The sequence below is a fragment of the Geotrypetes seraphini genome, chromosome 6 (assembly GCF_902459505.1).
Source record: "Geotrypetes seraphini chromosome 6, aGeoSer1.1, whole genome shotgun sequence".
Classification (NCBI taxonomy): domain Eukaryota; kingdom Metazoa; phylum Chordata; class Amphibia; order Gymnophiona; family Dermophiidae; genus Geotrypetes; species Geotrypetes seraphini.
The window spans coordinates 35,282,511-35,297,075 of record NC_047089.1 but is presented as its reverse complement, the minus strand read 5'-3'; the positions used below and the strand labels follow the sequence as shown (position 1 = coordinate 35,297,075).

Genomic DNA, 14,565 nt, shown 5'->3' with positions numbered 1-14,565 from the left:
ACATGATGTGGATGGAACTGGGCGGGCCTGGGGGGGGCGGGGCGATGGGTTCAGATTTTATTTAACTAAAATCTGGTAACCCTATGTTGAGTAGCCAATGGGAAACTTGTTAATGAACCTCAGCAATTAGTGTGAGAAGGTGGTATCACAGCTTAATGCTTAAGACACAGGTCTTTTTTTGTGCGTGTGGTTTGTGGCTGCTCGATCTTGTAGGCCCTCTTTTACTAAGGGGCGCTAACCGATTAGTGCACGCTAATCAATTTAGCATGCACTAAACGCTAACGCGTACATGTTAGTCTATATACGTGTTAGCACTTAGCACGCACTAATTCAATTAGCGCATGCTAATCGGTTAGCGCACCTTAGTAAAAGGGAGGGGTTAGTGTTCCATACTCTTTAGATTTGGTTAGTTAGAAATACGTCAGATCAATAGCCCGATAAATATATTTATTGTATTTATTTGGATTTATTAATCACCTTTTTTGTGAAGAGATTCACCCAAAGTGGTTTATAATACATTGAATTGTAATCAGTTACTGTCCTGCCAGGCTCACAATATAACTGTGGAACCTGGGGCACTGGAAGGATTAAGGGCTCCTTTTACTAAATTGTGGTAGAGCTTTTTACTGTGGGCCGGCGAGGTAAACGCTCTGATGCTCATTTAATTCCTATGAACATCAAAGTATTTACCTCACTGGGCTGTAGTAAGAAACTCTACTGCCATTTAGTAAAAGACAGCGTGAACTGCCCAGAGCCACAAGGAGCAGGCTGGGATTGAACATACAACCTCAGGGTGTGGAGACAGCAGCTCTATCCACTAGGTAACTCCCTCCTAATATATGCTTGACGTAAGGAAGTTCTTCTTCACCCAGAGAGTGGTGGAAAACTGGAACGCTCTTCCGGAGGCTTTCATAGGGGAAAACACCCTCCAGGGATTCAAGACAAACTTAGACAAGTTCCTGCTGAACTGGAAAGTACGCAGGTAGGGCTAGTCTCAGTTAGGGTGCTGGTCTTTGCGGGAGCGGAGTGCTGGGCACGATGGACCACTGGTCTGACCCAGCAGTGGCAGTTCTTATGTTTTAGCTAATGAATTGTTACTGCATTCCGCCAAACTTTGGAAACACGTTGGCAAGAGAAGATGCAAAGAGACTTCCAATAGCAATAATATGACTCGTTAGTAGGCTTCATGTTGAGTTCACAATGATTTTCCAGTAGGTTATTTCAAAATTAAATTTATGGAATAAATAGGAATTGAGTTCAAGAGGAGTACGTTGTACTATAATGGTGAGATATCACAACTTTTTCTGAAAATAGCATATTTGAATTACTGCACTTCATTATAGCTGCAGAGTTTCATTTCAGTGTGGTGCGTGACCAAATGCCAACCTATCGGCAGTGTATTTTCCATGATGGGAAATCAATTGAGAACTCATTAGCTTTCATTTCTCTTGCACATTACCAATAGATGGATCAAATGCACTACAAAATTTTATATCCCATCAGAAATAGAATGGGGAATTAACCATAGTAAATCAGGCCAATAGTGTGTAAAGTTCAACACTAATAACACTATAATTCCAATATGTCAAAATATTTTATTTGGATTCTCAGTTGAATGTATTAAAGATGTGCTCCTTTTTCACTGTTGCTTTTCCCACTGAAAATAGTTTCATACAGGACTTTTTGCACTTGAGGAAAATTGGAATAAAACTTTGATAATTCTGTCCCTTTTTGATTGTTTTTTAAAATCTTAATATTTAGACAACTTGCGATGGTCTCCACATAAAGGTACGTAGTGGCATATTGACATACCTTATTTGTAGAAATGCGGAGAGGAATTTTCAAAACGATATCCAAATCATAGTTTGCATAATACTAGCACAGAAAAAATATTTTAGCTTGAATATAACAAAGATATTATAAACTACAGTGTATCACCTTTCAGTGAACCCTATTTTCCAAGCCAATCAATGTTTCAATTTTTCTGGATCCTCAGAACAACACTCCGGGCTCATTATAGTCATAGCCCTAAGCTTCATATGTCTGTTCTTCACCGGAACCAATAATTTAATTCTTTTAAATATTTTTAAAGAAATAATTAAAAAAGAAATTAAAAAAAAATATATATATAGTGCTTTTGATGCTTTTAAAGTTCATTTGAAGCATTGATAAAGTACTTAGCTTAATGCATGGTCTCATGCTATCGGGATCTTTCAGGCCGCCAACATGTTTCATCGGAACCTTTTCAAGGTGAGATCCCAATTAGTTTCCCACCAGCTTCATAGACCACCCAATTAGTTTTAGAACGCTAGCCACAGACATCCCAGCAGAGCGGTAGGACACCTTAGGAGGTACTGCAGTGAGCAGAAGCATGTTCACATCTCACCACAACTCCCTTATAGTGTATGGTGAGCACACCAGAACCTACTGTATCCAAATTAGAGAATGACAGGGGGAAAAAATCTGTCCCCTTCACAGCCCCGTCCCCGGCCCACCATCCTCTGCACCGCCCTATCACCGCCGTTCCCTTCACCACCCCGTCACCGTCACTGCCATCCCTTTCACTGCCCCATCACCACCACTGCCATCCCATTCACCACCTCGTCACCGTCACCGCCATCCCTTTCACCGCCCCGTCACCGCCACTGCCATCCCATTCACCGCCCCGTCACCGTCATCCCTTTCACCGCCCTGTCACCGCCACTGCCATCCCATTCACCGCCCCGTCACCGCCATCCCTTTCACCGCCCCGTCACCGCCACTGCCATCCCATTCACCACCCTGTCACCGTCACCACCATCCCTTTCACCGCCCCGTCACTGCCACTGCTATCCCATTCACTGCCTCGTCACCGTCACCGCCATCCCTTTCACCGCCCCGTCACCACCACTGCCATCCCATTCACCGCCCCGTCACCGTCCCCGCAGCATCCATATAAGTCTTAGTACTCTAATATTTAGCTTATTCCGTTCTTATAAATCAAAGTTCCTGCTGCTGAACTAGAGAAAGAGATGTTCAGCTGGCAGGGCTTTGTTTATAAATTTTTATCAACACAACTAATATACCACCATAATGTTTCGACAGAGGACAAGTATGCAATAAATGCATTTTGCTGTTTCAATGCCAGTGCTCAGCAGAACAACAGACAGCAATATGGACATTCACCTTATGGACTGGGTGATATACATTTCAAATGTAGTACTTTTTTTAATATATAAAAATAGGCAAAATTAGTTGCTGTTTTATCATTATATTTTCTTGCCATTGGTGCCACACATGATTTTAAAATGATAAACCAGTTCTGCTAAAGAGGGGCGAATACCCACAACGAAACAGTAAAGTCAAAAGAGGTACGGGGTAGGGATGGGGTGTTCACGCATGCAGCAGGGGTGGGGTGGAGAAAAGGGCGGAGGAGGGACATCACCAATCCGGGCACCTCTTACCCTCGCTACGCCACTGCTTGGAAGGGTAGTGGGGGAATCAGTCGGTAGGTGGGTGGGAGAGAGGGGTCAGAGAGAGAGAGAGGAATTGGTGTTTGCTCTGTTGGTTCAGCTAATCGCAGCAAGGGAATCCCCAATCACCTGAGCTGGCAGGATTTCCCAAAGCCACGGTTTGGGGGAATCCTGCTGGCTCAGCTGATCAGGGATTCCTCTGCCATGATCTGCTGATTGCAGACTGTGGACTGTTGTAGGCAAAGATAGGTGCCAGAAATGTAGGCCAGGGGTTTTGTAGTACAAAAGTCATTGCATCCCAGTGCTATGTTTTAGAATAATGCATGTGAATGTGGGGGGAAAGTAGGTGATAAAAGAGATCATCAGACTAAAGTACTTGTCCTTTGAATGAGTGACAACTTTTCTCTTTTGCCTCCATCAACTCTATTACAAGTGATTGCCTCTACTAATCCTACCATTTTAGGGGTAATTGTTTGAATTTGTGATTGTGCATGTGCACTCCAGAGCAGCTTGTTTTTCAGCAAGGCCCTGCTTCCTGAAATGCCACTTAATAAGGATTATAAACATAAATCAGGGATAAGAATATTCTTTTCTTTCCTCCCTGGTATGATTTTTAGATACTGCAGGAGAGAGATGCTGAGGCTGCCAGCCATGATGAGCACCGGCAGACATTACAAACAAATCATTCTGCCCCAAGGCAGAGGCCTCAATATTTATTTAAGTATTTATATACTTAAATAAAGGTCCAGCAGCCCCCACCCTCCCTCCACCTCACTTTATATTCCGAGTTTGCCGGCTTCCTTTTTCCCGAGCCGCACGCGTTCAAAAAGCCGAGGTTCTCAGAAGGAGGTCTGGGGGGTTAGTCCACTTTCCAAAGTAATATATAGATATAGAACAAAAACCGAAGGAAATAAGGTAATACCTTTTTTATTGGGCTAACTCAATGCATTTTATGATGCGCTTTCAAAGGTAACCCTTCTTTTTCAGATCAGAAATAGCAAATGTTGACAAATATCAGTATATATAAGGAAAACATGAAAGCATTTCAGAGATAGTTTCACAGGGAGAGGGAGGGGTAGGTGGGTGGGTGACCAGGAGACAGAGAGGTGACAAAATCTTTCTTTGTAGCGGGAAAGAAAGCCTAGATCTTTGTTGAGTCCTATCTGGTTGGTGTCAAAATATTTCATCACTTTAATTTCAAATGTCTTATGTTCTTGGATTGTTTTAAAGTTCCCTTTTAGTATTCTTACCATAAAATCATTGGTGCAGTGGTCAGTTTTTCCAAAGTGCTGTCCGACAGAGGTGACATCCTGGTTGGTATTGCAATTTTAAATTTGATTTCAATGTAAGTTGATTCTGGTCTTTAGCAACTGGTCTGTTTCACCAACGTAACATCCCTCTTTGCACTTTATACACTTCTCCCTCCGTATTCGCTGTGATAGGGGGATTAACAGAACCGCAAATACAGAAAAACCGTGAATAACTTTTTCATATGTTATTTGCTGTTTTCTGTTAAAAACCATCGTGAATATAGTGAAACCACGAATAACATGGCGGGAGACCTGGCCTGTTCCTGAAGGAGAGGAAAAACACAGTGAAGAAAGTGCTGGGAATCAGCGATTATCTCTGTAAACACTTGGAATCAGCGATTTCTCTATGCAAGCTGAGGTAATTTGGGGGGAGGAGCCAGCAAGCTAAAAACCATGAATAATGGAAACCGCGAATGCTGAAACCGCGAATACGGAGGGAGAAATGTATACCACATTAGAAGATGAACGTGTGAAGGATCCCTTTATGTTGAATGTTCTTCCCGTATGAGTGACCGCGGGATCCTTTGAGACGTGCTCGCACAGTTTGCAGCTTGCCAAACAGCAAGAATGTGTGCCATTCTTTTCTTCATGGGTTTGTTTGTGGGGAGTTTGCTTTTTGGGGGCATTTACAACTATCTACTATGCACTTGTGTTGCGTGGAGATCTATTCGTGGAAAGGACAATCCTTAAGTTTGGAGGGAAACCGTTTTCAGCCCTTTGTTTAGAGAATTTGCAGTATTAGTTTTGGGGTTTTGTTTTTTTAAGAAAGCTATTTCGCTAACTTGGCTTGATAAAAAGTTTCTGGGGACAAACTGAACTTTTCCTTTACCTGCTTAGTTGCCTCTCCGAGTTCGGACAAGAACTTTGCATTTCATTTAATTATTTATGGACTTTCTAGTTTGGCTAATTCCTGCTGTTGGATGGGAGATTGGACAATTACATGCACTTGGTGGAGTTTTTTTTTTTAATGACTGAGGGCTTAGTTGCTGGCAGCTTTTGCTGTTTGATTAAGTTCCTCGATTATAGGGAGGTATGTTGTTAATCTCCATCCTCAGGAGAAGGAGATAAAGTTGAGTGTGTTCAAGGAATTTGCTTTTTACCAACTGTGGTTTCAGATTAGGTGGCTGATGGAAGACCAGCACAGGTAGAGCTGGGGATATTTCTTTCAGTAACTCGTCTTCCTGGACTGGTGGTTTTCCCAGCTCCGGATTGTATGTTACCACCGAGGGGGCCTGTCTGTGGTTTCCTTTAGCTTAGTGATGAATGTTTGAGGAACCGATTGCTGCTACTGCAAACACCCAACAAAAAAAGATGAAGCATCTGCTTCAGACTTGATCTGATTATCTAATTATGCATTGCTATATTTGTCAATGTTAACTGCTTCCGCTGCTCATCCATTCCTGACATCTTGTCTGCTTAATTAACATTTCCAGCATTTATGAAAATTTGTTTTATTTTGCATTGCAAATGAGTTACCGAACGCCAGTGTTAACTTCAGCAGTGTTTTCCTTTCATCCTCATGGATGACTTTTTATGTTGCTTTCACTATTGAACTCTACTAGGGAACAGCAGAAGTATAAAATGTTTAATTACCTTTTCAGAATCTAAAAAAAACCCCTTCTACTAATAAATAGTACTAGTACCAGAGTTCTCTATGAACATAAGCACTTCAGAGCTCTGAACCCAGCTACAGATTTATCTCTAACTTAACGACAAGCTCATTATGCTCATTTGCTTTGTGAATCTAGCCCATTATTCTAGAAAGACGTTCACGTAAATTTTTCCATGTGGATGCAAAAAGGGTGTGTGGCCATGGGAAGGTTAAGAGGAGGTCAGGGGCTGGGATTTGTTTGCAGTGTTACAGAATTTGGGGCATCTGAATTTAGGTGTGGAGATTTACACCAGGGCTCAGTTGGTGTAGATCCTTGTACCCAACATTGGGCATGGAAGCTGGTGCTAAGCGCTATTCTTTCAATGGATCTCACTTTGAATGCCGCTTATAGAATAGCAATATTTAAATCTTTGAAGTATTTCATCAAACTAAATATAATCATTCACCTTCAAAGCAGACAAGCTTCACTCCAGAAGGAGTAAAGATTATTCAATGACCTCATGTAAGAAACCTGTTTTTTTTTTTTTTTTTCAAACAGACTAAATGCACCAGCTTCCTCATCGGTCAAATTTTTATACTCATTCAATCACAATAAATTATTGTTTCTCTGTTTTTCATAGCTCATTCATGATTTTCAAGCCTTATAACATTGAAAGGCAATACTCATCTTAAAAGTTTAATGGCAGAGGCAGATCCTCCGACATAGAATCTATGTTTCACTACAGCTTTTTCAAGGCCGTCATTATCACCATTGCCTCTCTTTTTTGCAAAGATATATGTCTATTTTTGGGGGTGCTCAAACTTGGGCATCCTTTACAGAAATGCGTAAGTCCCGTATGCTTTGGTTAATGTCTGCAATGCACTTCATAGGTTCTATGTATGTAGTGTGACCTTTCCCATTTCTCCTTAATCTCCTTTAGCCCAACTTAGAATGAGAATTCCTTATTGGGAAGAAGAACTGGACCTCAGTAGAGAGGAAAGAGCTTCTATCCCTCCTCTTTCCCTTTCCAAGAGATAGTGAATGGGAATCTCCATTTCACATAACAGTTAAATATTTTGGGAAGTGATACAAAATGAGCATTTAAGACATAGTAACATAGTAGTTGACAGCAGATAAAGACCCGAATGGTCCATCCAGTCTGCCCAACCTGATTCAAATTAATTTTTTTTTAATTTTTTCTTCTTAGCTATTTCTGGGCAAGAGTCCAAAGCTTTACCCGGTACTGTGCTTGGGTTCCAACTGCCGAAATCTCTGTTAAGACTTACTCCAGCCCATCTACACCCTCCCAGCCATTGAAGCCCTCCCCTGCCCATCCTCCACCAAACGGCCATACACAGACACAGGCCGTGCAAGTCTGCCCAGTAACTGGCCTAGTTCAATATTTAATATTATTTTCTGATTCTAAATCTTCTGTGTTCATCCCACGCTTCTTTGAACTCAGTCACAGTTTTACTCTCCACCACCTCTCTCGGGAGCGCATTCCAGGCATCCACTACCCTCTCCGTAAAGTAGAATTTCCTAACATTGCCCCTGAATCTACCACCCCTCAACCTCAAATTATGTCCTCTGGTTTTACCATTTTCCTTTCTCTGGAAAAGATTTTGTTCTACGTTAATACCCTTCAAGTATTTGAACATCTGAATCATATCTCCCCTGTCCCTCCTTTCCTCTAGGGCAGGGGTGTCCAATGTCGTTCCTCGAGGGCCGCAATCCAGTCGGGTTTTCAGGATTTCCCCAATGAATATGTATGAGATCTATTAGCATACAATGAAAGCAGTGCATGCAAATAGATCTCATGCATATTCATTGGGGAAATCCTGAAAACCCGACTGGATTGCGGCCTTCGAGGACCGACATTGGACACCCCTGCCCTAGAGGAAAGGAGGGACAGGGGAGATATGATACCTGCTCTAGGGTATACATATTCAGGGCTTCCAGTCTCTCCTCATACGTCTTCTGGCGCAAATCTCCTATCATTTTCGTCGCCCTCCTCTGGACCGCCTCAAGTCTTCTTACGTCTTTCGCCAGATACGGTCTCCAAAACTGAACACAATACTCCAAGTGGGGCCTCACCAATGACCTGTACAGGGGCATCAACACCTTCTTCCTTCTACTGACTACGCCTCTCTTTATACAGCCCAGCATCCTTCTGGCAGCAGCCACTGCCTTGTCACACTGTTTTATCGCCTTTAGATCTTCGGACACTATAACCCTAAGGTCCCTCTTGTTATTGTATCCTTTTTTATCTTTTCAATAATTATTAGAATGTGTTATTCCATATAGGTAAAACTGTATGTGAGTGTGATTAATGGATATTGTCGTACCTAGGCCTGCGGTTCTGGTGCTGGGCACTCTGCAAGGTGGCAACTCAATATTCTGGCATGCTTCCCAAATAGGGCATAGCCCTACTAGGAGTATTGGCAATGAGCCTTTGTCCGTCCCAGCCAACAAAGTTCACTGTTAGCGCATACACTCACTCGAACAGTCTTTGAGATTAACTCAATATTGTCTCTTTATTCTCTAAGCCAAACCATAGATCAGCAGTATTGCAGTGAAGTACGGAAAAATGTCAGCAATGTTCACAAAAGGAAAAATTTGGGCATGGAGAATTGCAGAATCTACTTAAACAATAGCTTCTTAAAGATCCCACAAATCTCTACCCAGGGTAGAATTGTAGTTTCTTCCTATAACAATCTTCAGCCACTTGCTGAGCCAAAAATAAAACAGAAAACATAAAACCTTTACTCTTAGGAAACATAAATCTGTTTTCTATTCAGCACAAGATTTTACCCCCCCCCCCCCCAGTATGTACACAAACACTGCAATTGCTGTCCTTTCATTCCCTTCTCAGTCTAACTGGACTTAGGGAACAAATTTCAGGTATCAGCTCACACCCTTTATGGCAAAAACATGTACTTAGAAATTCAGGCAAGATTCTTGAAAAAGGCAAACACAAGCAAAAATATGTCCCACTTCAACTCCCATATCCATAGATGCCATTTTAATTTCTACTGGAGCAAACTGGCTTCCTACCTCCATAGGTTTCTCTTGGAAAAAGGATTCTGCCTGAGAGAGTTGAGCAGGCTCTTCAGCCTCTGACATTTCCACATCACTACCTTGCCAAAGCCTGGGTTCACTCTCCTCTGCCTCCTGTGGTGTGAAAGTTTTCTGATTTTGAGGTTGTGAATCCCATCCAAGCCTGCTTCCACCTGGTCTAGAGTTTGGTTTGCCTGCCTGCCCTCCCCCACCCCCACCCCAGTCATTCTGCAAATTACTTAATTTCCTCAAAACAGAGTACTGCTTTTTTTACAACGTTCTAAATGAAGTGGTTTTCTGACTGGAAATATTTTCATCCTCACTATACCCAATCTCTTCCTCCCATGGTTCATGTTCTGAAGCACATCTTTCAGGATAGGCAGGCAAATCTGTCAGGGAACATGAGCTGGACTTTTGGTGAGCCTTCCTCACCCTAATACTGGTTTTCCTTTGGTTTTTAAAAGGGACCAAGACAGGTAGTCACATTATGCATACTAGAGCATGTTTGCACATGTACACTGTAAGTATACGTAGGCAGTGTTTGTGAGAGGGCATATGAGGGTGAGATATAATTAGAGAAGTATGGCATTAGTGAAAACGCACTGCGTTAGGTTGCTTGTGCAGAATGAAAATAAATGAACAATGCTATCAATGTCATGACTCTTTTTCATTGAGGTTGGTCCATTTGGCTATGAGAGAGAGAGAAAAAAAAAAGTGATGCTCTCGTTATTATAGCTTTCATTGGTGAAAGAAAAATTCACTGGGTCTTAATTTAACTGTTTATCATGCTCTTTTTTTTTTTTTTTTTTTTTTTAGTTTCAGCAAACGTGTTATAGTTGAATTGACTAAGTCATGTTCTTCATCTTCAGGTATGATTTTGTGGAGGTGGAAGATATGTCGGAAACAAGTACAGTTATCCGAGGGCGGTGGTGTGGACACAGGGAAGTTCCACCAAAAATCACATCAAAGACCAATCACATAAAAATAACCTTCAAATCAGATGACTATTTTGTAACTAAACCAGGATTCAAGGTTTATTATTCCGTTGTGGTAAGTGAACAGAAGAATCAGCTTTTTAACATGTTGTTCACAAGATCACTTCCAGTAGCCGCAAATGGTACGAATCATAACTGCCTAGAATAGGGATTATCAAGTTTAAACTCAGAAGCCCTGTAAACTAAAGTAAGCCTGCAACTTAATGTCTAATAGAATCATCTTCACACTTTCTGTGCTAGTAAAGGCCATGACTGACACGACTAATTAAGGGCTCCGTTGTAGCGCACGCAGCTTTTTAGCATGCGTTAAACCCGCGCTACACGGCTAGAACTAACGCCAGCTCAATGCTGGCGTTAGCATCTAGCACGGCTGGCAGTTTAGCGCGCGCTATTACACGCGTTAAACCGCTAACGAGGCTTCGTAAAAAGAGCCCTAAGTTAGCTTGAACCAGTTTTGAGTTTGGAAAGAAAGACTAACTAGAAAAGAGATGGGGGGGTAGAGGTCCAAACGCAATGGAATGGTTGCATTAGGCCTTAATATAGTAACAGTAAATGGCAGCAGATAAAGACCTGAATGGTCCATCTGGTCTGCCCTGTAACTACATGCATTACAATTTCACGATTGAATTGTCTTTTTTTTTCTTTATTTCTTCTGGTCTACCGACCTTAGAAGTCCACCCGGTACTGTTCTTAAGGTTCCAACCACTGGAGTTGTCGTTTAAGCTTACTCCGGCCTATCCAAACCATCTCCTTTGTGGGATTCAGACTGTGAAAGTTTACCCATTCATATTATAGTTAGAGATCCTCTGTGTTCATTCCATGCTTTTTTGAATCCCGTCACCGTTTTCCTCTCTACCACCTCCCTCAGGAAGGCATTTCAAACATGCACCACTGTCTCTGTGAAAAAGAACTTCCTAACGTTACTTCTAAGTCTACCATCCCTCAACCTCAAATTATGTCCTCTAATTTTACCAATTTATTTTCTCTGGAAAAGATTTGGTTCTATATTAATACCTATCAAATATTTAAACATCTGTATCATATCACCCCTATCCTTCCTCTCCTTCAGAGTATACATATTGAGCTCCTCCAGTCTCTCCTCATACTTCTTTTGGTGCAGACCCCCAACTGTGGGGTAACTGCAGAGAATGGCAGTTATAGGCCTAACAACAATAGTTCAGTAACATTGGGCTTCCAAGAGAGCTGGGATGGCATAAAAAGACCATTTAAGACCCAAACTTTAACGAGAATGGTGAAGCTGGATTTTTGTACACTCCTTAACATTGGTGGTTGTAGGAATTGTCACAAAAAAAGCACAATAGCCTCCAAATTCTATAAAAAGAGCTAAAAATTGTGTACGCAATTTTAGTTGCATTACCAAATTACACACGCACAACTTAATTGAATAACAAGGTAATTTGTGCCAATAATTGGCTTGCTGACAAGCAATTATTGGTGATAATTACGATCAATTACAAGCTATGCGCATAAATTTTTGGTGCAGGGATCTGCAGCTAAATTTTATGTGTGAGCCAAAAAAAAAAGGGGACCCGGAAATGAGCAGGTCATGCGCAGGTCAGGGGCATTACTTTCAGCTGTGTGTGTAATTATAGAATATGGGCAACCGCACCTAAGTTTAGGATCAGGTATTTAGTGCGAATGGCCACGCCTACATTTAGTTGCAGTTCCTGGGCATAAGTGCTATTCTAAAATCTGTGCCTAACTTTAAGCACAGCTTATAGAATAGCGCTTTTATTCGGCACCAATGTATTGGTACTATAGATAGAATTTAGTCCTAGATGCCTTCTAGGTACCTAAATATAGGTACATCTTCATAGAATTGTTCTCTTTATCTTTGCCTTAGTTAAAGCTAAATTGTGCAATGTCTGCATTTATGTTAATGCAGACTTACCATGGCCTACTACATAAATATCTAATATAATAAAGCCCTAAGTGCGCATGTGCACTCCCACCTGCGTGCTCCCGTTTTCCGTGAGCTGTAGGGGCCCACAGGTAGGAGTGCGCATGCGCACGGCGGTGCAGAGCCTGTCGGCCACAGCAGCTCTTGTCCTCTGAAGGATAAAGCCAAGTAAGTTGCCGCCACCTCCGCCCGGAGAAGACGCAGTCAACCCATTTAGCTGATATCCACAACAAATCGACTTACACTGCTGTTCTGAAAGGGCCACCGTTCCCCCTACTTGCTCCCGTTGCGATTCAAGCAGTGTCTGCAGCACTCTACACACGCTGCTTCTGGGCCTTCTACTGCCCTGATTTTCTGGGCAGTAGAATGCCCCGAAGCAGAAGTGTGTAGAGTACTGCAGACGCTGCTGGAATCGGAAGGTTAGTCGGGACCGCGGGAAGGGAAAGGGGGGGGGCGGTAAAGGACTAAGGGAGCCGGTCAGACTGCAGGAAGGGAAAGGGGGGGTAGGGGAAACGCTGCTGCTGCACAAGGAAGTGGTGTGAGGGGAGGGAAATGGTGGGGGAGGGAATGCTGCTGTGGCTGCTGCACAGGGAAGTGGTGGGAGAGAAATGCTGCTGCATAGGAGGCAGGAAGACACAGGGGCAGGGAGAGACACAGAAAGACAGACAGACAAAGGGGGACAGGGAGAGAGAGACAGAAATAAAGACACACAGACATATATTCTAGCACCCGTTAATGTAACGGGCTAAAATACTAGTCTTTAAATAATCCATGTTGCATGCAAGTGACCACAAAATAACTCAATAGAAAAACAAATAGACCTATGTTCCACAACCAAATTGAGTCAACCAAAAAGCAAACCAAAGTGGAACAGTAGTCTCTGGATGTAACAGGAACAAATAAAAGTAGAAATAATTTCAAAGAACACATAAAAATAATATAAAAGCAGTTAAAAACAGTAAAAACAAACAATTATGAATAAAGCCAGTCCATGTTGGAGCACAAACATGTGGTATTGCGGTATATAAAAATAAAGTCATTATTGTTATTGTCTTCGAGAGCACTTAGGTGGCTTCATAACACACATGTTTGCGCTCCTACATGGGCTGGCTTTATTCATGATGATTGTTTTATTGTTTTTAACTGCTTTTATATTATTTTTATTTATTTATTTTATTTGTTGATTTGCTTTTATATCCTGACCTCCTAGGAAAGCTCAGAACAGGTTACAAGTTTACATACATAATAAAGTACATTTATACAATGTGATGATAATCATGGCATGGCAGGACATTGACTGACAGAGATGGCAAAATATAGTTGACAAAGCATGGTCAAAGATAACATGACAAACATGGTATGGTGAGACATACTATGATGCACATTGTATGACAAAACATAGCATGGCAAACGCTGCATGACAAACATAGTATTATAAGAAAAAGAACAAACAGGGGAAAACAAAACCACAGACACAAATACAAAGAAACCAGAATGGAATTGTCCAAATCAGAATGATGTGCACTACAAAAGTGTCCTCCAACTCATCTAGTGATCTGAAGATCTTTATTCCTCCAATGTCATAATGGTACATTCACACGACTCTATGTCTCAATGACTCGACATGTACATATTTTGGCCAACTGGCCTGCCTCAGGAGTCTTGAGAAACAAGAATGATGATGCACGAAAGTTACTATCACTCACCTAGATGTTACCAAAATTCAAATAAATGTTGTCACACATTGTGACCCACTAATACCGGACAACTTGCTGCTGAAAACATATACACAAGCATAAATTATATACACAAGCATAAGATAACAAACATAGTATGGTAGATATATGTGTGGTTAATCTAGTATGACATGACAGTATATATGTATAGAACCTAGCATGATAGACATAGGATGGCAAATATTGTGTAGTGGGCATAGCATGAGAATTTGTAGCATGGCAGTCAGTATGGCAAATATAGTATGAAAGATACTATACTATGCATTGTAGAATGAGTGAGAAAAGGTGAAAGTGTGACAAAATGTGGCAAAGCATTGTATGACAAGAACATGGTGCGGTCGGGCATAGTATATAATAGATAGTGTGGTGGGATCTTGCTCAGTGGAGGCTATGGGGCTCATAATCCAAAAATAAATATGTCTAAAAACCCGCCTAAATCGGTACTTAGACAATCTAAAAGACAAGTCGTCCAAGTGCCGATAATCGAAACGGGTTTTAGACG

The 14,565-nt window shown here is 41.7% G+C and overlaps 1 protein-coding gene across 3 annotated transcripts in view; it reads left to right on the top strand.

The window, feature by feature from the left end:
• The window catches only part of PDGFD (platelet derived growth factor D), a 335,184-nt gene that overhangs the window by 173,114 nt on the left and 147,505 nt on the right, over nucleotides 1–14,565 (top strand). For all 3 annotated transcript variants that reach the window (XM_033950339.1, XM_033950337.1, XM_033950338.1), the window contains one exon: nucleotides 10,281–10,461. In XM_033950339.1, the coding sequence (XP_033806230.1) occupies nucleotides 10,281–10,461 (181 nt within the window). The remainder of the gene's footprint in view (nucleotides 1–10,280; nucleotides 10,462–14,565) is intronic.